General features: G+C 43.3%; 1 protein-coding gene across 1 annotated transcript; it reads left to right on the top strand.

The window, feature by feature from the left end:
* Window positions 1–17,440: 17,440 nt before the first annotated feature.
* On the top strand, window positions 17,441–20,491 carry SAT1 (spermidine/spermine N1-acetyltransferase 1). The gene is made up of 6 exons (XM_047716291.1): window positions 17,441–17,699; window positions 17,938–17,989; window positions 18,084–18,167; window positions 19,589–19,690; window positions 19,787–19,827; window positions 19,967–20,491. The coding sequence occupies exons 1-6, from the start codon at window positions 17,634–17,636 to the stop codon at window positions 20,135–20,137; spliced, it is 516 nt and encodes a 171-aa protein (XP_047572247.1). The 5' UTR covers window positions 17,441–17,633; the 3' UTR covers window positions 20,138–20,491.
* Window positions 20,492–23,728: the final 3,237 nt, after the last annotated feature.

The following is a 23,728-nucleotide window of genomic DNA, read 5'->3' as shown; positions in this document are numbered from 1 at the left end:
TAATAAAAGCTATAGTAATCAAAACATTACAATACTGGCACAGAAACAGACACAAGATCAAGGGAACAGAATAGAAAACCCAGAAATGGACCCAAAACCATGTGGTCAACTAATCTTCGACAAAGCAGGAAAAATATCCAATGGAAAAAAGACAGTCTCTTCAACAAATGGTGTTGGGAAAACTGGACAGCCACATGCAGAAGAATGAAATGACCACTTTCTGACACCCTACACAAAAATAATCTCAAAATGGACCTAAATGTGAGACAGAAAACCATCAAAATCCTAGAGAACACAGGCAGCAACCTCTTTGACCTAGGACATAGCGACTTCTTACTAGACACTGCTCCAGAAGCAAGGGAAACAAAAGCAAAAATGAACTACTGGGACTTCATCAAGATAAAAAGTTTCGGGGCGCCTGGGTGGCTCAGTGGGTTAGGCCTCTGCCTTCAGCTCAGGTCACGATCTCGGGGTACTGCGATCGAGGCGCGCATCGGGCTCTCTGCTTGGCAGGGAGCCTGCTTCCCTCTCTCTCTGTCTGCCTCTCTGCCTACTTGTGATCTCTCTCTCTCTCTCTGTCAAATAAATAAATAAAAACTTTTTAAAAAAAAATAAAAAGTTTCTGCACAGCAAAGGAAACAATCAACAAAACTAAAAGGCAGCCTACGGAATGGGAGAAGACATCTGCAAATGACATATCTGAAAAAGGGTTAGTATCCAAAATATATAAAGAACTTATCAAACTCAACACCCAAAAGACAAATAATCCAATTTAAAAATGGGCAGAAATCATGAATTAACGTTTTTCCAAAGAAGACATCCAGATGGCTAACAGACACATGAAAAGATGTTCAATATCACTCAGCATCAGGGAAGTACAAATCAAAACTATAAGGAGATATCATACTATAACTGTCAGAATGGCTAAAATTAACAATACAGGAAACAACAGATGTTAGTGAGGATGTGGAAAAGAGGAACCCTCTTACGCTATTGGTAGAAGTGCAAACTGATAGAGCCACTCTACGGAAGAGTTTGGAGGTTCCTCAAAAAGTTAAAAATGGGGGCACCTGGGTGGCTCAGTGGGTTAAAGCCCCTGCCTTAGGCTCAGGTCATGATCCCAGGGTCCTGGGATTGAGCCCTGTGTGGAGCCCTGCATCGAACCCCCCGCCCCCGCTCGGCGAGGAGCCTGCTTCCCCCCTCTCTCTGCCTGCCTCTCTGCCTACTCGTGATCTCTTTCTGTCTGTCAAATGAATAAATAAAATAAAATAAAAAGTTAAAAATAAGGACACCTAGGTTAAACTTCTGCCTTCGGCTCAGGTCATGATCCCATAGTCCTGGGTTCCAGTCCCTCATCAGGTTCCTGGCTCAGCGGGGAATCTGCTTCTCCCCCTGCCTCTGCCTGTTGCTCCCCTGCTTGTGTGCTCTCTCTCTGACAAATAAGTAAATAAATTCCTTTTTAAAAAAAACTTAAAAACAGAACTACCCTGGGGCGCCTGGGTGGCTCAGTGGGTTAAGCTGCTGCCTTCGGCTCAGGTCATGATCTCAGGGTCCTGGGATCGAGTCCCGCATCGGGCTCTCTGCTCAGCAGGGAGCCTGCTTCCCTCTCTCTCTCTCTCTCTCTGCCTGCCTCTCCGTCTACTTGTGATCTCTCTCTGTCAAATAAATAAATAAAATCTTTAAAAAAAAAAAAAAAACAGAACTACCCTATGATCCAGCAATTGTACTAGGAGATATGTACCCAAAGGATACAAAAATACAGATTCGAAGGGTTACATGCACCCCGATATTTACAGCAACATTATCAGCAATAGCGAAACTACGGAAAGAACCCAAGTGTCCATCAACTGATGAATGGATAGAGAAGATGTGGTATATATATATATATATTGGCGTATCACTCAGCTATCAAAGAGAATGAAATCTTGCCATTTGCAATGACATGGATGGAGCTAGAGTGTATTATGATAAGTGAACTAAGTCAGTCAAAGACAAATGTAATATGATTTTACTCATATGTGAAACTGAGGAAATAAAACAGATGAACCTATGGGAAGTGGGAAAAAAGAGAAAGGCAAGCAAACCGTAAGAGACTCGACTGTAGAGAACAAACTGCAGGTTGATGGAAGGAAGTTCATGGAGAATGGGCTAAATGAGTGATGGTGAGTAAGGACGGCACTTGGTGGGATAAATGCTGGGTGTTGTATGTAAGCAATGAATCACTAAATTCTATTCCTGAAACCAGTATCACACTATATGTTAACTAACTAGAATTTAAAATAAAATTTGGAGAAAAAAAATAAAGCCTCTATGACTTAAGCTACTATGAGTAGGCTCTTCCCTTAGCTGTAGTTAAAAGCACTCCTAACTGATAAAATGATCAAGTTCATTATAAGATATACCACCTCTCTCTAGGTGTGTTAATACATGCAATTAGTTTACAGTCAAATATTAACTGGTCTGGGATACAGTTTGATCTCAATTTCACTTTCAGAGGCTACCCTAACTTCACTCTTTCTGACTCCACTACCCCAATCATGCAATCACCCCAACTGTCACAGCACTGAGTACCTCAGGTCTCCTTTCCCAGCACTCCTTTCCCTGCTCTTTCAAATCTTTCCAACTCCAGCCAGGTTGTGGGCATTTCTGAATCAAAATAATCTCTTTTACCAAGATAAACAACTTATTTCTGTGCTGAAGGATTCAGAATGTAGTTGATGTTACCATTAACAAAAGCTATAGAATTCCATTTGTGGGAGTCTGGATACCACGTTTACTTACTTATTCTTTATCTCATTCCAGTTTCAAGAGGTAAAAACAAGATGTGGTAAGCTTTTCCTTTGGGGGTTTCTTACCTGATAGAGGTACAACAGTAGCCCTGTTTCCGTTTGTCCTATTTGTTCTTTGTTCCTTTTTCCCTCTTTCCCGGTCTTCCATTGGATTATTTTTTATGAGTCCATTTATCTCCTCTGTTGACAAATTAACCACACCTTTTTAATTTTTTTTAGTAGTTGCTCTAAGCTTTACAATATGCATCTTTAACTTAGCACCATCTCCCTTTGAATGTTATAGCATCTAACATACAATGTAAGATAATCTTTTAACCATATACTTGCATCCTATCTCCCCCATTCTTTCTGCTGTTGTGCTCATACATTCTATCTCTATAAGTGTTATAAATCCCATAATATACTGTTATTATTTGTACTTTAAGCAGTTAATTTTCTTTTAAAGATATTAAAAACAAGAAAAATGTCTCTTATATTACCCACATATTTACCGCATTTATTCTTCACTCCTTTGTGTAAATTCATGTGTCCATCTGGTATCCTTTTCCTTTAGCCTGAAGAACTTCCTTTAGCATGCTTGTAGTAGAGATTCGCTATTGTTGAATTCTCTTGGCTTTGGCTCAACTGAAATGTCTTTATTATGCCTTCATCTTTGAAGAACATTTCCACTGGGTATAAAATTCTAGGACCATGTTTTTCTTATAATGCTTTAAAGATGTTCCACTATCTTCTGGTTAGAATTATTTTTGATGACAAACCAGTAATTAATCTCATCTTTAAGACTTTTTCCTTATCACTGGTCTTCAGAAATTTAATTCTGTAGTGTCTTAGTGTGGTTTGTGTTTATGTTGCTTGGGGTTCACGCGGATTTCTGGATATGCTGAAGAGAGTTTGCAATAACTGTGGAATAATCTGGAAGCTGAACAACAGAATTACAAAACTGTACATTGTGTTTCACTGTTAACATGTTGCTTAACCACTACTGACAGCTCCTGAACAGCTTTTTCTTTTTAACCATGGTTTCAGAGACCAGGTACTGAAAAGAAAGTTTGGGAAATTGTTCTGTCTGCTGTCCTGCCCAGATTCTAAGCACTGTAACTGCATAATTTCCCTCCATCTATTTTATAGGTCAAATACCTGTGAAAAGGAGAAAGGAAAAAAGTTGCATGAATTAATATGTTCTGCATAATGGCCTTTTCAACATTTTCTCCTATTTTCACTAAGCTGTTCCTTTTAAAAAAAATCTCCAGGTATGGTTTATAGTTGAATATTAATCAGGTCATGGATGAGGTCCACTTGTAAAGTGAGACAGAGCTGTAAATAATTTATCCTGGGGATCTGTCTGGAATGAACCTTGTCTACAAGATGTCTGGCCAGGCAGATAAAATACTGCAGGCAGAGTACAATAGGGAACGCAATACTAATTACCCAGCCTCTGTAATGATTCCTGATTCTATGGCCACTGGGGCAGGCCTCATTGGTTGGCAAATGTTAACAGAATCACTGCACAAGTACTATTCATGAGGAAGTTCAAAGCTTCATGAAATAAGAGAATGATCCTGCATAAAGGCAGAATAAGAAATACGTTGATAGGGGCGCCTGGGTGGCTCAGTGGGTTAAGCCGCTGCCTTCGGCTCAGGTCATGATCTCAGGGTCCTGGGATCGAGCCCCGAGTCGGGCTCTCTGCTTGGCAGGGAGCCTGCTTCCTCCTCTCTCTCTGCCTGCCTCTCTGCCTGCTTGTGATCTCTCTCTCTGTCAAATAAATAAATAAAATCTTTAAAAAAAAATACGTTGAGAGATAAATCCTTCTCTGTCCGTATTGGACCATTCACAATTATTCCTCCTAATCCCAAAACCATTACACTTCTTATATCACCAGCTAGACAGAAAGGAATAAACATGAGGCACCTGGCTGGCTCAGTCGGTTAAGCGGCTGCCTTCGACTCAGGTCATGATCCCAGGGTCCTGGGATGGAGACCTGCATTGGGTTCCCTTCTTGGTGGAGAGCTTGCTTCTCCCTCTCCCTCTGCCTGCCGCTTTGCCTACTTGTGCTCTCTATCTCCCTGTTAAGTAGATGAATGGAATCTCGGGGGGAAAAAAAGAAAAAAGAAATAAACATTTAGAGGGTAGCTACTTTATTCTAAGCTCTCTATTAACGGTTTTTACTAAAACACTATTTAATATTTACAATCATAGGAGGAGGAACTATTTAACTCCATATTCCAGATAAGCACAGCTGAGATTCAAGAATCTCATCCGAGGTCACACAGCTGGTAACTGGCAGCCCTGGAATCTGCCTCAGAACTTCCTGATTTTGCTGCCACACAGTGCGTTCAGCTCCAGCTTCCAAAAAGTACTTCCTGAGCGGCGCCTGACTGCCTCAGTGGGAGGAGCATGCAACTCCTCTGATCTCAGGCTTGTGAGTTCAAGCCCCGTGTTGGGTGCAGAGCTTACTAAAAATAAATAAATACACCTTTAAAAAAAAAAAAGTACTTACAGAGCCAACTGCCCTTTGGTTTCATGTCAAAAGGTTGGCATTTGGTAAGTCACTCGCTTAGATGGAAAAACCCACTCCTCCTGCCAGATGGTATGTGTGTACTCTATCTGGAAGGGAGTACTGGGTTAGCACTCATCTCAGAAAGAATGATGGGAGTGTCATGCCCCAGATTCACCAGCGAGATGTTCAGAGGGGAATCCTCCATGAACACAAAGCCCTGTGGCCTCTAGAATTCTCCTGCGAAGAAGTCTGGACGGGGGCAGCTGCTTGCATCCTCATGGGGTGGCATGGGTCTCCTAGCAAGTTGACTGTTTACTTGTCTCGGGCTGTAGGGTTCCTGATCCGTACTGCAGAGTCCTACTCGCCAGTCCTGTCCTTGGGATAGGGGGCAGGAGCACAAGGCAGAGGAGGAAGGCTTAAGAAAAGGAAGAAATCGAGGAGAGGAACTGTCAAGGCCAAGCATTCTTTGCTGTAATTAAAACAAGGCATGTGCCAGTGAAACTTAATTTGTGAGCAGTGGACCAATGCGCGGAATGTTCACAGTTTTCTGCCTGAGCTCCAGCCTCGGGACAGTATTTAATACACTGTCTCTTAATTTTCCACTTTTGCTATAAGATCTGTGAGGTATAGTAAAAGATCTCTTGCCTTAGAATCAGGAGACCTGAGCTGTATTTCTGACTCCGCCACCTTCTAGCTGTGTGACCTTGGACAAGTGCTTTACCCTCTCTGAGCTTCAGTTTTCTTAGCTATTAGATGAGAAATTTGTACTAGCAAACAACTACCATTCTGTGCTTCTATGATGACGGAAATCTCAACAGTAGAGGTCGGAGAGCCTTAAAGAAAAAAAAAACCATATTATTCCAGATTACATTCATCTGGGGTAGTTTCATTTAAATGGCTGATTTTATTCCCAGTTTTCCCTGAAGCTCTGGAATGGAAATGTATAATTAACCGTTTTTTGAAGAACATCAACAAATATCTTTTTTTTTTAAAGATTATTTATTTATTTATTTTGACAGAGAGAGATCACAAGTAGATGGAGAGGCAGGCAGAGAGAGAGAGAGAGGGAAGCAGGATCTCCGCCCAGCAGAGAACCCGATGCGGGACTTGATCCCAGGACCCCGAGATCATGACCCGAGCCGAAGGCAGCGGCTTAACCCACTGAGCCACCCAGGCGCCCCAACAAATATCTTTTTAATTTAATAAAATCTAGATGACAAAACAGAACATATGTTTAAAAAAATCAGTTTAATACATAGTAAGCAAGACTACATGAAATCACATCCACAAAATGCCAAGCAAGGCATGCCACTCATAAAAGGCAATAAGAAAGTCTAGTCGCAGATCTGATTTCTTCCTCTCCTATGCACTCTACTATAATCAATCTTTTAAGGAGAACTTAAAATATATTATAATTCTTTCAATCCTATGGTCCTGGGTCCCCTTTTGATGTCCTTGTCCCCTTTCTCCTACCTCCATCATTTCTTCAAAAGAAATGACTCACCCCCTTCCCCTCTACCTCCAGAACCAGCACTCAGGTAATAACCTTTGGTGTCTCTAGCACAATAGGCCCAACATCCGCTCACATAAGGGCCAGAACGTGGGTCTGTTCCTTGCTCCTCAAGTCAGACAGACGCTGCTTGGGTGGAGTTCACTCCCTTGCCCTTCCTTCTTTGAAGTACCCTCTATTTTCCTGGATTCACAGTTAACACCTAATTGCCAGTTTATGAATGGTCCAAAGATTGGTAAGCAGGATTCTGAACTTGCAAATCTATTGCATGTACCCAGGGGCCACAGGGAAAAGAGGGGGTGTCTTATACTTTGTGCACTAACAGGCAATTATTTCCTATGATCTTCTTCCCGGGTAACTTCCATACCCAGATTCAAAGAGCTGATGCTTTGAGCGGTGGCCTAAGGAGGGCTGACGGCGCTCTGCAGCCTTCCTACGTATTTATGAGGAGTTAGTGCCTCGATCCCTGAGCTGAGGGGTTGGCAGCAAGCAGTCTTCCCTTCAGACAGGACTTCAGAAGGGAAGAGAGGGAGTGTGGCCTAGAGGAGGAAGGTGACACTGAATGGGTGACACACCGTGAATCTGCCCCCTCAGTTCTGGCGGTTCTGTCCCTTTTCTCTAGGAGGCTGGGTCCTTTCCATCCACAACTAGAACCTGTAACGTTTAACTGTGAGGCCCTGGCGAGCAGGGACTCAGCCACGTTTCTTTCATATTCCCCAAGCACAGTGCTTGGCAGGAAACAGACCTTAATAAATGTTTGTTAAGTGTTAAATAACACACGGGCTTTTGCTGACCTTTCAATGTAGACTGACCTCAAGGAGGCCTCCACGATCCGGCCTCCCGTGGCTCACGCTTCTGCGAGCGCCTCTCCACTGTGCCCACCAGGCGGCACCTGTGACTTGCTTTTACCCAAGAGACTACGGTAAGGGGACACGGTGTCACTCCCATGATCGTGTTACATTCTGTAAAACGCTCTCTTGCCAGGCAACAAAAGCAAAACTAGATAAACCGGACAACGTCAAATTTAAAAACATCTGCACCTCAAAGGAAACAATCAACAGAGTGAAAGTGCAACCTAAGGAATGGGAGAAAATACTTCCCAATTGCATTTCTGATAAGAGGTTAATATCCGGAATACAGAAGAAACTCCTACAGCTCAACCATCAAGAAACAAATAACCGGTTTAAAAATGGCCAAAGAACTGAAATGGACATTTCTCCAACGAAGATATACAAATGGCCAAAAAGCATATGAAAAGATGTTCAACATAATCATCAGAGAACCGCATGTCAAAATCACAGTAAGCTGGGGGCGCCTGGGTGGCTCAGTGGGTTAAGCCGCTGCCTTCGGCTCAGGTCATGATCTCAGGGTCCTGGGATCGAGTCCCGCATCGGGCTCTCTGCTCAGCAGGGAGCCTGCTTCCCTCTCTCTCTCTCTCTCTCTGCCTGCCTCTCTGTCTACTTGTGATCTCTCTCTGTCAAATAAATAAATAAAATATTTAAAAAAAATCACAGTAAGCTATCACCTCACCCCTGTTAGGATGATCACTATCCCCCAAAAATGAAAACAAAAATAAATCATATCATATCATATGATCGCACTCACATGTGGACTTTAAGAAACAAAATGAATGAGCAAAGAGGGGAGAGACAGAGAGAGAGAGAAACCAAAAAACAGACTCTTAACCATAGAGAACACACTGCTGGCTACCAGAGGGGAGGTGGGTGGGAGGAGTGGGTGAAAGAGGAGACGCGGATGAAGGAGGGCACTGGTCCTGATGAGTGCCGGGTGATGTACGGAAGTGTAGAATCACTATAGTGTATGCCGGACACTAATATTACACTGTATGTTAACTAACTGGAATTTAAATAAAGACTTAAAAAAATGAAATTAGTGAAACTTACATACACACACACACACACACACAATGGAATATTATTCAACTTTTAAGAAGAAGGAAGTTTGGGAGCATCTGGGTGGCTCAGTCATTACGCATCTGCCTTCAGCTCAGGTCATGATCCTAGGGTCCAAGCAATCGAGTCCACATCAGCCTCCTTGCTCAGCAGGGAGTCTGCTTCTCCTTCTTCCTCTGCCTCTCCCCCTGCTTATGCGCGCTCTCTCTCTCTCTATCTCTCTCTCTCTGACAAATAAAATCTTTGAAAAAAAAAAAAAAAGAAGGACGTTTGATCATAGGCCACATGGATAAAACTTGAGGACATTATGCCAAGTGAAATAAGCCAGTCACAAAAAGACAGTGTATGATTCACGTATATGAGGTATCTAAAGTAGCCAGACTCAGAGTCAGAAAGCAGAATGGTTGTTACGAGGTGTCAGGCGGAGGGGGAAATGAGGAGGTATTCAATAGTAGAGTTTCAGTTTTGCAAGATGAAAAATTGCTAGAGATTTGTTATACAATAATATGCATACAGTTATGCATATATGGTATTGTACAAATGGTTAAAAATGGTTAAGGTGGAAAACTTTGTTATGTGGGAGTTTTTTCACAATTAAAAGAAAAGACTATCTTGCTAACAGTCTACTCTGTAGACTCTCCTTGTTGACTTGATGAAGGAGATGGCCATCTGCATAAGCCTAAGTGATAAGGAACTGCAGGCAGCTTCTAGAAACCACAGGTGGCCTCAGCCAACAGCCAGTAAAAAGCCAGCGTCCTCGGTCAAGGAAATGAATTCCACCAATGCCAACAACTTGAACTCGTAAGTGGATTCTTCTTTGGCCATACTCCCACACGAGACTACAGCCCGGCTGATGCCTTGAGTAGAGGAACCAGCTAAGCCATGCCTGGACTCCCAGCCTATAGAAACTGCAATAAAAAAATGTATGCAATTTAAGCCACTATGTCTGTGGTCAGTTGTTATGTGGCAAAAGATAACTAATACAAAAGGGATGGTATAAAAAACACGCTTCCAAATAACTGCCTTGCTATTGTGGAACCCTGAAAAAAAAGGGGGGGTTCATGGTGGAAAGTAATGGCCCTTGGGCCCACAAGAACAATCTTAAGCCATAAACATTCAGAGACTTGGAATATGTCTACATCTTTGCTTGGAAGTCACTCACTCTCTACATCTTGTTTCCAGGAGGCAACTGCTGCAGATTTAACACAATTGCCAAGAAAGGGGAATAAAAGAGTCATTATAACACATCTTAAAAGTTCAACCCTAGGGTCTCGATGGTCTCTCTCTGCCATAATTCTTTATGATCTTCAGCGAGAGCCCCATGGAATGCAACAGTAATAGCCTGGAACAGGTTAAACTAAGATGGTAAATTTATAGATCTCATCTTATAAATACATAGGGAGGCTTAGGATATCTCGTTATAACATGGGAATGTCTCTGCCTCCGTCTAATGATAACAACTTCTCATTCCTAGGTTTGTTGTAGGCATTCCTTGTGGCAAGGGTCAGAAATGAGCAGAACTTGGCACACCCATGGGATTTCAAGTATGATCACTCCTATTTCTGCACGTTCCTGAATAGTACCTACCAGTCCCAACCTTTCTCTTTGGCCAAGGAGATTCTTATTTCCACTTCTTTGTAAAGTGAGTGGAATGGAGACTTTCTGACCTTTTGGCTCCCTTTTTCCTTGTGAGTGTGTAAAGTGATAAACGTGGGTATGGTGGGTATGTGTGTGAGATGGACAAAAATAAGCAATGGGGGTAGTTGGAAACCTGCAGGCCATCCCATCTGTGGCTAAGCCGAGCCAGAAACTCAAATGTGGTCAGTCTTCCCTGGCAGGTTGAAGACATTGTCTCAGATCTCCACGTCTTCCCTGATGTGCCAGCAGAAATGAAAGGACTTTCTCGATGCCAATGAGAAGACACTGAATGGCATGGCTTGGATCAGAATATTGACAAAGCAAGTGCCATGCTGTGATTGGCAGCCCCCCACCACTGCCAAGGAGAACCATGTATTTGGGTGTAGGGGGAAATAATTACTCAAAAGGAGAGGATGCTTTTCTGGGAAACATGAGCCCTGATCTTTCCTCTTGTTCAGTGTATTTTAGACTGTACTATGAAGTCCTAGTTTCGGTCATACCTGTGCTCCTTGTGGTGAGCAGTGAATCTCCCTTTTGCCTAAACCAGTTAGAATCAGGTACTATCACTTGCAAACAAGAGTCCTGATGGGTATCTCACTTATTACTGACCAGCCTCTTAACTGCAGCCTAAAGTAACACAATACTTTACATTTACAAAGAGAAGTCTTATACTTTTTTTTAAGATTTTATTCATTCATTTGACAGACAGAGATCACAAGTAGGCAGAGAGGCAGGCAGAGAGAGAGGAGGAAGCAGGCTCCCTGCAGAGCAGAGAACCCGATTCGGGGCTCGATCCCAGGACCCTGGGATCATGACCTGAGCCGAAGGCAGAGGCCTCAACCCACTAAGCCACCCAGGTGCCCCGAGAAGTCTTATACTTTTGATGGTCCATCCCTAAAGAAGAAACAGATTTCCAGATCCTGGAACATAAAATTTCTCAAATAAAGAAAAAGATTAGAAAAAGAAAAGAAAATCTTGGGCCAAAACAAGGTGTTTTCCTGGAGCTAGTTGTTTTAGTACCTTTATCCCAAGGGTGTCACCCACACGTAGCAAGAAAACTCCTTCTGGGGAAGACCCAAACTCTAGTCTATCCCAAGTATTATAACCTATGGAATATAGATGTCAGATGTTAGCAAAATTTAGATACTTTGAGCTAGAGCAAGCACATCTGGACAGTCATCTCAAATTATACTTTCATGTAATGAGGAACCCGAATTTACAGTGTTTCTCTGGCTTCAGATCAACAAAATTATATCCCTGCTCACCTAGTAATTTCACTTCTAGGAATTTTCCTAAGTAAACAATCAGAAACCCAGGCCAAACTTGGATGGAAAGATGTTCATCAAAGCATTATTTATCATCAGAAAAAAAAAAAAACTGGGGCGCTTGGGTGGCTCAGTGGGTTAAGCCTCTGCCTTCGGCTCGGGTCATGGTCTCAGGGTCCTGGGATCGAGCCCCGCATTGGGCTCTCTGCCTGCCTCTCTGCTTGCTTGTGATCTCTTCTGTCAAATAAATAAATAAAATCTTTAAAACAAAACAAAACAAAACCCAAAATTTTCAATAAGAGAATGGTAAAATAAGTTGCAAAGAATTGACCTCTAAGAAGCCATTACATTTTTTAAAAAAAATTTTTAAATGTATTTAATGACATGGAAAAATACACTACAAATGTTAACAGTAATAAAGCTAACAGGCCAGGTGCTATGCTGAGAGCTTCATAATGTACTACCTCTTTTAATCCTTGCAACAACTAACCATATTACGGATATTCTTATTATTTACTCATTCCAGACAAAGAAAGGATGACTTAACAAGGTTAAGTAAATGACACAATCACACAGATGGGGAATCCAAATGCGAAGCTGTAGTAGCTAAGAAGCCACTACACTACTCTGAAGGACAGAAATTATAGTTATGGGATACCAATTTGTTATTATTACACACATACACACACAGAGGCAATTTTTAAACTACTTTAAAAATACAGCAAAAAAGGGGCACCTGGGTGGCTCAGTCGGTTGAGCAGCTGCCTTCGGCTCTGGTCATGATCCCAGAGTCCTGTGATCGAGCCCTGCATCGGGCTCCCTGATCAGCGGGGAGCCTGTTCCCCGCCCCCCCCGCCTGCCTCTCTGCCTGCTTGTGATCTCTGTCTGTCAAATAAATAAATAAAATCTTTTAAAAAAATGTACAGTAAAAAAGCACAGACCAGTCAGAACTGACACTACGACCAATCATAATGGAAGCCAGATGTAAACAACCAAAATGGCCATCTAGTTTCAGTGAGCCTTTGCTGTATAACAAACCACCCCAAAATTTAGTAGCTTTCAACAATTATTTTATTGGCTCATGATTCTGTGAGTTGATAATGTGGTCTGCGATCAGCTAGGTGGTTATTCTGTTGGTTTTTGCCTAGGGTCACTGGTATGACCACAGTCAAACCTGACAACTCAATTGGGATTGGATGGCCCAAGATGGCCTCACTTACATATCTTGCAGTTGGTGCTGGCTACCAGGTGGGCCCCTGTCTTCATGAGGTCTTTCCTCCTTGAGAAGGCTAGCTCAAGCTTCCTCGTATGGTGGCAGCAGTGTTCCAACAGGGCATGAGCAGAAGGCTTTAAGATCTTTTGATGTCTTACTTAGTTGTCTATCACCACTCCTACTGCATTCTATTTGTCGAGGCAAATCACAAAGCCAGTCCAAATTCAAGGAGTGGAGAAACAGACTCTACTTCTTGGTGAGAGGAACTGCAATGAATTCGTGGCCATGTTACATCTTCTACAACTAAGTATCCGTCCTGCTTATATATGTACACAGGAAAAAAGATGGGAAGGAAATCAACCTACCAACAGAATTATTTTTATTAAGTTTTTGTATTTCTGCCATGCTCCAATTTTCTTAATGAATATATTTTACCTTTATAAACAGAAAAAGAAAACCCTGACACTTTCCATAATAGTTCAACAAGGCAGCTTGGACAGCTTCACTTTGGCATAGAAATCAACCTAATTCCTTCTTTCCTGGCTCTATCACTTCCTAGCATTGGCAATTTTGTAACCCTTCAGAGTCTCCAATTTTCTCAGTTGTAAAGATGGAGCTAACATCACCTATTTCACAAGACAGTTGTAGAGATTGAATGAGACAATGAATATAAAACACTACCCCCCCACCCCACCCCCCCGCCCGCCTCGGTGGTTTCCCTTCCTCCTACTCCATTCAAACTAAGACCTCCCCAGTTTTTTTTTAATCATTTTTAATTTATTTTCAGCATAACAGTATTCATTGTTTTTGTACCACACCCAGTGCTCCATGCAATCCGTGCCCTCTCTAACACCCACCACCTGGTTCCCCCAACCTCCCACCCCCCCACCTCTTCAAACCCTTCAGATTGTTTTTCAGCGTCCATAGTCTCTCATTGTTCACCCTTCCAATTTCCCCTTCCAATTTCCCCAACTCCCTTCTCCTAACTCCCCATGTCCTCCATGCTATTTGTTATGCTCCACAAATACGTGAAACCATATGATAATTGACTCTCTCTGCTGGACTTATTTCACTCAGCATAATCTCTTCCAGTCCCGTCCATGTTGCTACAAAAGTTGGGTATTCATCCTTTCTGATGGAGGCATAATACTCCATAGTGTATATGGACCACATCTTCCTTATCCATTCGTCCGTTGAAGGGCATCTTGGTTCTTTCCACAGTTTGGCGACCGTGGCCATTGCTGCTATAAACATTGGGGTACAGATGGCCCTTCTCTTCACTACATCTGTATCTTTGGGGTAAATACCCAGTAGTGCAATGGCAGGGTCATAGGGAAGCTCTATTTTTAATTTCTTTTTTTTTTAATTTTTTTATTTATTTTTTTTATTTTTTATTTGACAGAGAGAAATCACAAGTAAGCAGAGAGGCAGGCAGAGAGAGAGGAGGAAGCAGGCTCCCTGCTGAGCAGAAAGCCCGATGTGGGGCTCGAACCCAGGACCTGGGATCATGACCTGAGCCGAAGGCAGCGGCTTAACCCACTGAGCCACCCAGGCGCTCCTCTATTTTTAATTTCTTGAGGAATCTCCACACTGTTCTCCAAAGAGGCTGCACCAACTTGCATTCCCACCAACAGTATAAGAGGGCTCCCCTTTCTCCACATCCCCTCCAACACATGTTGTTTCCTGTCTTGCTAATTTTGGCCATTCTAACTGGTGTAAGGTGATAAGACCTCCCCAGTTTTATTGGAATTCTTTCTCACAAACCTTAACTCTGTTATAGTAAACTCATACACGTCTCTAAAGGTAAACTGTGTACCCTGAGGTCTGGTTTCAAAACTTAATCCTCCTTTATAACTCCCAAGTACCTAGCACAAGATAAGTACTTGTTGATGTGTTGACTCATTAACCAAATCAAAGTTTTCCAGTTAATCCCTTTTTATGCAGTTTAAATACAAATTCCAGTATCAAGAGTAACATCGGTCATCCATTGTATCTATTCCTGACAATGGAAAAGCCTAACTTGTTCACCACCATAAGAAAATTCAAATTTCTTACGGTTCTAAGCTTCTACATGCACACAAATACAATCACAATGAGTTGTTTTTGTTTCTGGGGCTTTTTAAAAACCAATATGCTTTTCATAATAAGCTCTTCTTGGGGCACCTGGCTGACTCAGTTGGTGGAGCCTGTGACTCTCAGTCTCCCGGTTGTGAGTTCAAGGCCCAGATAGGATGGAGAGATTACTTAAAAAAATAAAATCTTTAAAAAAGAAAAAAAAAAAAAAAGACTAGGCTCTTCTTGCCATAATGGCAAAGTGGAGCATAAAAGCATGAAATTTAAACTGGAAAAACAGAATACATAGATAAAAATGAAACAAACTTTAATGAAACAATCATTCTGAAAAACTAAGCAACCCAAACTGAAAACAGCCTTGGTATTGCTTCAAGGAAGGAGGCAGCTCTCATCAGTGCTTAGTCATGGAGGTCTAATTTACTGTTATCAGTAAACACAAAGGTAACTGGGGCTCTCTCATAGCTCCTCCCACAAGTTAGATCCAAACAGAGTAGGGAAGGGTCTGTAAATGGTCATCCATAAGTCACGGTGTCAGGAAAGACACTATCTGAGTGGCTTAGGCAGATGAGAATCAATGGTATTTTTAAAGATCTCAGAGAAAGACATTTCATAAACTCCTGGGTGAGTCACTTTGCAACATCCCCAGAGGGTGAGAAGGGTAACAAAGAGCCCACTTTTGCTTTCTTTTTTACATACAGGATATTGCTAGGAAAGGCAGAGAATCACTTGTTGAATGTTTGGGGGGGGGTCATCTGATGATAGTCCACCTCTTATTCTATGGACTGAGAACCCTGTGGGCCCCTTTCATGCTTTGACTCATCCTGGAACCAGGCAGGGGTGCCAAAGCAAGCCCTCACAGGCTGTCTGGGATGGTGGGTCGTAAAAGAAAAACTGCATCTGCAAGAGGCTTGAATACTTACTCCAGTGGGTACAATCAGGAAATAGCTATACTCTAATTCAACTGTTCTCAAACATTTTGCTCTCAGGACATTTAAAATTCACTGAAGAGGGGCACCTGGGTGGCTCAGTGGGTTAAGCCGCTGCCTTCAGCTCAGGTCATGATCTCAGGGTCCTGGGATCAAGCCCCGCATCGGGCTCTCTGCTTGGCAGGGAGTCTGCTTCCCTCTCTCTCTCTGTCTGCCTCTCTGCCTACTTGTGATCTCTGTCTGTCAAATAAATAAAATCTTTAAAAAAAATAAAAAATTTAAAAAAATAAAAATCACTGAAGAATCCAAAAAGCTTATCTTTGAAAATTCTATTAAACATAAGAATACACAAAACACACATTCCTTTAGTCACCAGAGCAATGTCATCACACATTCCATAAATTTGTAATTATTTCAAAATAAAAAGTTAAAGAAAAGTGGAAAAAAAGCAGCACATAGGATGGAGCAAGTAGGGATTACAACAACGTCCAACAGCAATGCAAGCCAGAAGATAATCTGACATCATCACTAGGGTGAAAGAAAATAACTTCCAATCTCAAATTCTGTAAGCAGTGAAATAAATCCTTCAAGAATTTTAAGATGAATTGAAGACATATTTAGACAAGCAAAGCAGAACATTTTTCAAAAGCAGATCTTTACTGAGGGAAATTGTGAAGAGTGTAAGTCAGGCAGGAGAATGTTTCCACAAGGAAGGTCAGAGATTTAACAAAGAATAAGAAGGGGAAAAAGTAAGAAAGAAAACAGTGTGTCAACTCTAAAAATTACAAGTATGAAAGAAAAATTATTAAGGAATCCATATAGTTGGGGTGCCTGGGTGGCTCTGTGGGTTAAGCCTTTGCCTTCAGCTCGGGTCATGATCTCGGAGTCCTGGGATCCGGCCCTGCGACCGACCGGCTCTCTGCTCGGTGGGACGCCTGCTTCCCCCTGTATCTCTGCCTGCTGCTCTGCCTACTTTAAATAAAATCTTAAAAAAAAAAAAAAGGAATCCAAATAGTTTACCTTAGGAAACTTTAAAAAACACAAGAATATACAAGCACACAGTACAGTAGTCATCAGAGCAATCAATGACTTCATCACTCACACATCAGGTTGCCTCTGGAAAATTCCAGCAAAAACGAAAAAGGACAATGACGTCTTACTGTTATTACGAAACTAGTTTTGACACACACTGCCTGAAAGGACCTTGGGACCGAAAGGGTGCCCCGCCCCACACTTTAGAAAACCGCTGCTCTAACCCCCATGTTGCCCAAGTCTGGCTCTCCTGAGGTTCACTTCCCGGCAGGCCACGGAATAAACAGCAAGGTCACCGTCCAGCGTTCACAGGAGGAACTCCTCTTTTCCCTTTGCGAAGGTGCCTGGGTGACGCGCATATAGTCGGGTTTCCGGGAAGGCCTTAGAGGCGCCGCTAGAGGGCGCCCCGAGAGAACCCCGCGACGCACCTCAGCGCCCGCGCCCCCGCCCGCGCCCGCCGAGTTCACACGGAAGCCCGGAAGAGAAGGCGGCGCCCGGAAGAGGGGGGCGGTCGCGGCCTCATTGGACGACGTGCCACCGCTTCACGGTCGGAGGCGGGGCTTCTTTGCGCTAAAAAGCGGGACCCAGCAGCGCTAGAGCGCGCAGGTTTAGTCGCAATTCGGTGTAGCTTTTCTGTCTTATACCGAGGTCCGCCGGGTCATGGTGCCAGCCTGACTGAGAAGAGGACGCTCCCGGGAGACGAATGAGGAACCACCTCCTCCTGCTGTTCAAGTACAGGGGCCTGGTCCGCAAAGGGAAGAAAAGCAAAAGACGAAAATGGCTAAATTCGTGATCCGCCCGGCCACCGCCGCCGACTGCAGTGACATCCTGCGGCTGATCAAGGTAGCGGAAGGCCCGGGCTCCTCCAGGGGCGGGGGGCGGGGGGGGGCTGGGAGGTGGGGAGCGGCTCCCGCAGGAGCCCCTCTCTCCGCTAGCCTCCCCCGGCCTATGCCGGGCCGTCCTGGGCCAGAATCTGGGGACGAATCGCCGCCCCGCGCACCCCATTCCCAGTGAGCTGGTTGCGTCCGGGCCTCACTGAGTGTTCTACTTCTCTCCCTCTTTCCCATGTGCATCGCCCCAGGAACTGGCTAAATACGAATACATGGAAGACCAAGTAGTGTTAACTGAAAAAGGTAACGCGACCGTAGCTGGGCGGGGTTAGGGTGTCGGGTCCTTGGCTTCTTCACCGAGACCATCACTGTGTGTCCTTGCTGCCCCTTGTTGCAGATCTACTAGAGGATGGTTTCGGAGAGCACCCTTTCTACCACTGCCTGGTTGCAGAAGTGCCCAAGGAGCACCAGTCTCCGGAAGGTAACCGCCCTCCCCTTCCAGAAGCCAAACACCGAGTGTTTTAGAAAACGCGTAGTGTCCCTGGTGTAGAACCACTGACGACACAGGCCAAAGTTACTGAGAAATTGGCCAGAAACAATAGCCAGTGTTCAAACTACTGAGGAAAAAGAAAATAGATGTGCTGCACATAATAATAGGGCGGGTTGAAAGAGCTGTTTAAGTAAGTATCAGAGTGCTGTGGAGACCCGGAAGAGTTTGAGCTGTTTAAGTAAGTATCAGTGCTGTGGAGACCCGGAAGAGTTAGGTATAATGTCATTTGTTGTAATTCAGTTTCATAAATGGTTCTTGTTTGACCCTAACGTAACCTTTTTTGTAATTGTGTTAAATCACATTTTTTTCTTTAATTTGTCCCAATCTTCAGGTTACAGTCTCTAGCTTCGCCATGTACATGGCCCTTCCGTGTACATGGATGGGCGGGGAGGTAACTAAAAGATCCTTTACACAATAAAGTAGATGATCATGATAAATGAGGTAAGGTCCTATTATCACACACTTAAAACACGGTAGATCAGAAACTCCAGTGTACTCTCTTCCTGTGTTTGCAAAGGACTATAAAATGGCTAGAAAGTTTAATTTGAAACCTTGGCCTCCATTTGAAATTATAGACACCCTATAAGAGGGAGTCAGATTGTTTTATTTTTTGCTGGTCCCTGTTGACTGGTCAGAAGACAGAGCTAAAAGGGGAAGTCGTTCGGGTGGGTGCTTCATTTTTTTTTCTGAAGTCTCTTCCCCAAGCTAGAAGAAATGAACAGAAAACCTAAGGGATGAGGTACTTTTTGGAGGTATGTAGATGTTCTATAACACCAGTTTCTGGGTACCTCTGCTTCTTCTGGCTTAAAACTGGGGAGAGCAAATTGAAAAGCTGTGAATTGGAAGGCAAGTTCTGAAATTAAACATTGCACTTTTGGCCTGATGTCCTGACCTTAAGGAAGCAGAGTTTCAACTACAAACATTTACTATTCTGAACTGCCGTGTAAACCCAACTTATTCCCAAGTCAACATACCAATATATCAGTAGGATGTGAATAATGTGTGTGTTTAGTTTAAGACTATAGCAGTCTTGCTCTGGCAAGTAATAAAAGCATTCTCACTTCCTGAGGGTGAGATCCAGCAGGTTGCAGAACGACCAGTCCATGATTTTAGCCTCGCTTCAGCTAGTCCTAATGTGTGCTTTTTGCAAATACATGTCTTGAGAACAGTGAGATCATCCAGCAGTGGCCTGGACTGCTCTAGCATTAAAAATCAGTCCCGATTCAATGGCTACTTATTTCTGTAATACATGCATGTTGATTTTTTAAAACCTACAATAGGCTTCCGATTTTGCAGCTACAACTTTTATGGCTTGCTTTTCGTCCACACCTCATGTGATACTCTTATTACAGGACACAGTGTTGTGGGTTTCGCCATGTACTACTTTACCTATGACCCATGGATTGGCAAACTCTTGTATCTTGAGGACTTCTTCGTAATGAGTGATTATAGAGGTATGGCTGAGTTTAGGAGGAGGGGTTTGCTCTAAAGAGAAACCAGGGCTTAAAGTCCTAAAGACGGCTTTTTAAATGGTACTTCTCTTCCCTTAGGCTTTGGCATAGGATCAGAAATCCTGAAGAATCTAAGCCAGGTATGTCTTGGTTCGGGAGAGAGCTGGTTTGGTTTCCAAATTTGTTAGTGTTACTGAGTTATGTTAATGACCGAATCAGATCGGGTCTTGGAAAGCAGGTGAAATGTCACTGAGTTTGTTTCACTCTCCGTTACAACAGGTTGCGATGAAATGTCGCTGCAGCAGCATGCACTTCTTGGTAGCAGAATGGAACGAACCATCTATCAACTTCTACAAAAGAAGAGGTGCTTCTGATCTGTCCAGCGAAGAGGGATGGAGACTCTTCAAGATCGACAAAGAGTACTTGCTCAAAATGGCAGCAGAGGAGTGAGGAGTGCTGATGCAGACAGTGACAGCTTCCATTCTATTTTAGATTAAATTCTCAACTGATCTTGCTTTCTGTCCTATTTGTAGTCAAATAATAGAATGAACACCCATTCCAAAGCTTTATTACCAGTGGCGTCGTTGCATGTTTGAAATGCGGTCTGATTAAGATGGCAATCTTGTATGCGGTTTGGAGTCCGATTTCTCCTTGAACATCTTTTGATAAACAAGGTGGTATGATCTTCTTGTATATGAAAAAAACTTCATTCTTGTGAGTCATTTAAATGTGTACAATGTACACACTGGTACTTAGAGTTTCTGTTTTGATTCTTTTTTTTTAATAAACTGCCCTTTGATTTAATTGGTATAAGCATTTTTACTAATCTTTTCTTTCTCAAGACATTTCTCTTGCTGTTGAACGCGAAATAAAAATGACCAAGAAACGTAACTCGATAACCTTACAATTATTGAAAAACAGTTTTTAACCCAATTTAAAGTGGTCATGAGCTGTTCTCGAAGTCTGGAAAGAAGCCAGTTGAGTTGCGTGGTTTTATAGGTAGCAGCATGTAAAATGACTTGACACTGGTGACACTGGACACTTCATCTGACAGAATTTTCAAGAGCTGAGAACCAGGTTAGCAAGCGAAGTCCACAACAAATAAGCCCAATGGTTACCCACGTAAAAGGCAGAGACGGGATGGAAGGGTGGCACATACCTTGCCCGAACAACCTCATCCCACCCAGAATCCCATTCCGAAGGGAAAAATGGATCGCTTTGCTAATCAGGCAGGAGTGAACCAACATTTTTACAGGAAATGTGCAAACGAAAAGGCTGGAGGTGGGTGTGGGTCCCAATCAGGGAAAGTTTAACTGGAGCACCAGTCTATGGTACTGTGGTACCAGAATGGGTTTCTATTTTAAACAATAGTGCCTAAAATGGGGTGGTAAACAAAAACTTTCTCCAGAACTGAAAATGAAACTACCAAGAAGCATGAGGAAGAGACAGCCTTAGGTAAATTTGACTTCCTCCTTTTTAAAGTTCTATCTGCCAGCAACGCTACACCCAACGTGGGGCTCGAACTCAGCACCCTGAGATCAAGGGTCCTCCACTCCTGAGCCAGCCAGGCGCCCCTGTTACCTCCTTTTATTATTCATGACACTGAGCTAAATTCCTAAACCCAGCAGTTCGCATAATAAAATGGTAGTCAATAAGAACCACTGTGCTGATTTCCAAGATTAATGTTTTCCAAGTCATCAGATACCTAAAAAACAATGCTCCCCATCTTCTTTCTGTGTTCTCCAGGAAAGATACTAGGCTCCTCCGTGAAAGGGGGGTTTTGCCCAGCATCTCTTCCTATGGTGTCTGTTCTGGCTTCCGAAGTTAGAAGGCAACCCTATAAACAAGTGGGATCCTGTATTGTACTGAATACAGGAGAGCTTTGGGATTTATTGGTGGCTCAGAGAGCATGCTATGAAAACAGGTTTCCAGAGTCCAGAGTCCTGCTGGGATGATAAGTAACTAGGAGAGAGAAGCTGGCAAACATCAAAAGGGTTGACTAAACACAAGAGAGCCTCGTGGGGAAAGCAGGCATTTTGAGAACTGTGTTTTGGAAAGTGGGCCTCTTTGAAGAAAACAACTACATGCTGACTGTGGTTAAATATGTGAATAAATTAGATTAACCAAGCGAGTTACAATATAACTCTTTGTTTTCTCATTCTTCTTAGAGCTTAGGCCTAAAAATCCAGGGTTGTCGCACAAAAGCTTTTATGAAGGTTGTGTCCACTCTAAAGTTGTCCCTTCCGTTTAAAATTTAGAAGCTGCAACACCACAGCATCAGCCCCCTGAATGCCTAACTCGATTATAAAGATACCTCCTGAAAAACTAAACTGTAAAATCCATAAAGTTTGTAATCCCTAGGCAAGTAAGAAAACACATCCTGGGACATTTTATGAAAAGAAATAATAAGCAATGATCAAACCAGAAAGTGGGGAAAAAGATAACGTCATGTAAAGATAACTTTAAAATTATTTTACTAAAATATTACGCCTGACATAATCACTTGGGGAGAATAGGATTTCTGACCTAAGGATTTGCCAATCATTATATTACATTGGATATTTCAGGGGTTTTCTCTGTGTGTGTGTGTGTGTGTGTGTTTAAAACAACTGCTATTCACTAAGTGTATTCTGTTCCTCCAAAAACTTACAAAATCAAAATTTCTGAAACTATTAAAACGGGAAATAGCTGGGTTTGTCCATATCCAGGCCTATGACAAGCTGCTGCTGGTGCCACCACAGGGCTGATGGTTAGATCCATTGTCCGTCACTGTCCAAACCAGAGCCCAAGACCACCAGCTGCTTGGACTCCACGGGGCAGCCTTTCTAGGGCAAGAAGTGGGCCTTCACACAGAAAGGCAGAAGCAACAAATCGGAAGAAGCCTAATGACTGATTAATGCCTTATACCCACTCTACCCCATCCTGTGAGTCTCCTTCGCACTGGCCGGCAGGACCTAGAATGGATGGCCCTTAACCCCTGTTCCGGAGGCAAGTGGCTGCTCTGAGATACCGGCCACCATCTCCTGCCAGGGGAAGCGGCTTCCTCCCTGACCGTGGCCGGCCTGGCCTCCCATTCGGGGTCTGCAGGCGGTCTTCCCCGCTCCTGGAATTCTGTTCGCTCCACTGGCTACATCTTTGTTTTCTTGTTTCATCATCTCTTCCTGTGGACTGTCACCTCTGGGTGACCCTGTCCATTATTCTCATCCCTTTTCTTTGTGCTGCCAGGCTAGGCTTCAAGCCAGTCAGGGGGTACCCACAGCTCAGACTGAGAGTCCCACGCCCTTACTGAACATCCCCTCCGACGTCAACGCCTTCCTTGCCCCACCTAAGGCCACCAAATGCCCTTCCTCAGGATGCTCTCCCAGCACCGCATTCCCCCATCACCTTTTTCTTGTGGTTCACCTCTGCCCAACAGATGTTTTAGTAGTTTCCAGATGGCTCTCAACATAACAGTTAATAGTAAGAGTTAACCATGAGCAAGTACTCCCCAGGAACCAGGCATTACACTTAGCCCTCCGTGATCACTGTTACCGAATCCTCGCCAGTACACTACAGAGGGAAGTGCTCTTACTAGCTTCTTCTTCAAATGAGAAACTAAACCTTTGAGAGGTCAAGTTGCCTAAGGCCACACAAGGCCCAGGAATCAAACTCCCACACCAAATTTCTCAAATCCCTGGAGGTTCACTCCCATACTCTTAAAGCACCTCATATTCTCTATAAGAATGACTGAATTTGGTGTTTTCTCTGGGTTATACTCTAAAGATTCATCAGTAGAAGCATTTTTCTAGATCATCAAAATCAGTAGTTCCCCGTAGTGGCCGCAGGTTAGAATTGTCTAGAAAGCTTTTAAGAAATACCAAAGCTTCACCCTGAGAAACTAATTTAATTGTATTTGTACCTGCATCTCAAAGTGAAGCCGGGATGGAGAGCCACTGATCTAGATCGTGACCTTGTAACTGAATAGTTGTGAGTACAACCATTTCGGCTTGTGTTATGCTGCTCACCTTATCATCAGGTCATTAACAAAGAGCAAGTCCCACC

This window comes from Lutra lutra, chromosome X (genome assembly GCF_902655055.1).
Source record: "Lutra lutra chromosome X, mLutLut1.2, whole genome shotgun sequence".
NCBI lineage: Eukaryota > Metazoa > Chordata > Mammalia > Carnivora > Mustelidae > Lutra > Lutra lutra.
The sequence above is the reverse complement of the archived record's forward strand: the minus strand, read 5'-3'. Positions and strand labels throughout refer to the sequence as shown.

Coding starts and splice junctions, on each gene's coding strand:
- SAT1 (XM_047716291.1), top strand. CDS start 17,634: ATGGCTAAATTCGTGATCCGCCCGGCCACCGCCGCCGACTGCAGTGAC. Junction 19,691..19,786: donor CGTAATGAGTGATTATAGAG/GTATGGCTGAGT, acceptor CTCTTCCCTTAG/GCTTTGGCATAGGATCAGAA. Junction 19,828..19,966: donor TCCTGAAGAATCTAAGCCAG/GTATGTCTTGGT, acceptor CCGTTACAACAG/GTTGCGATGAAATGTCGCTG.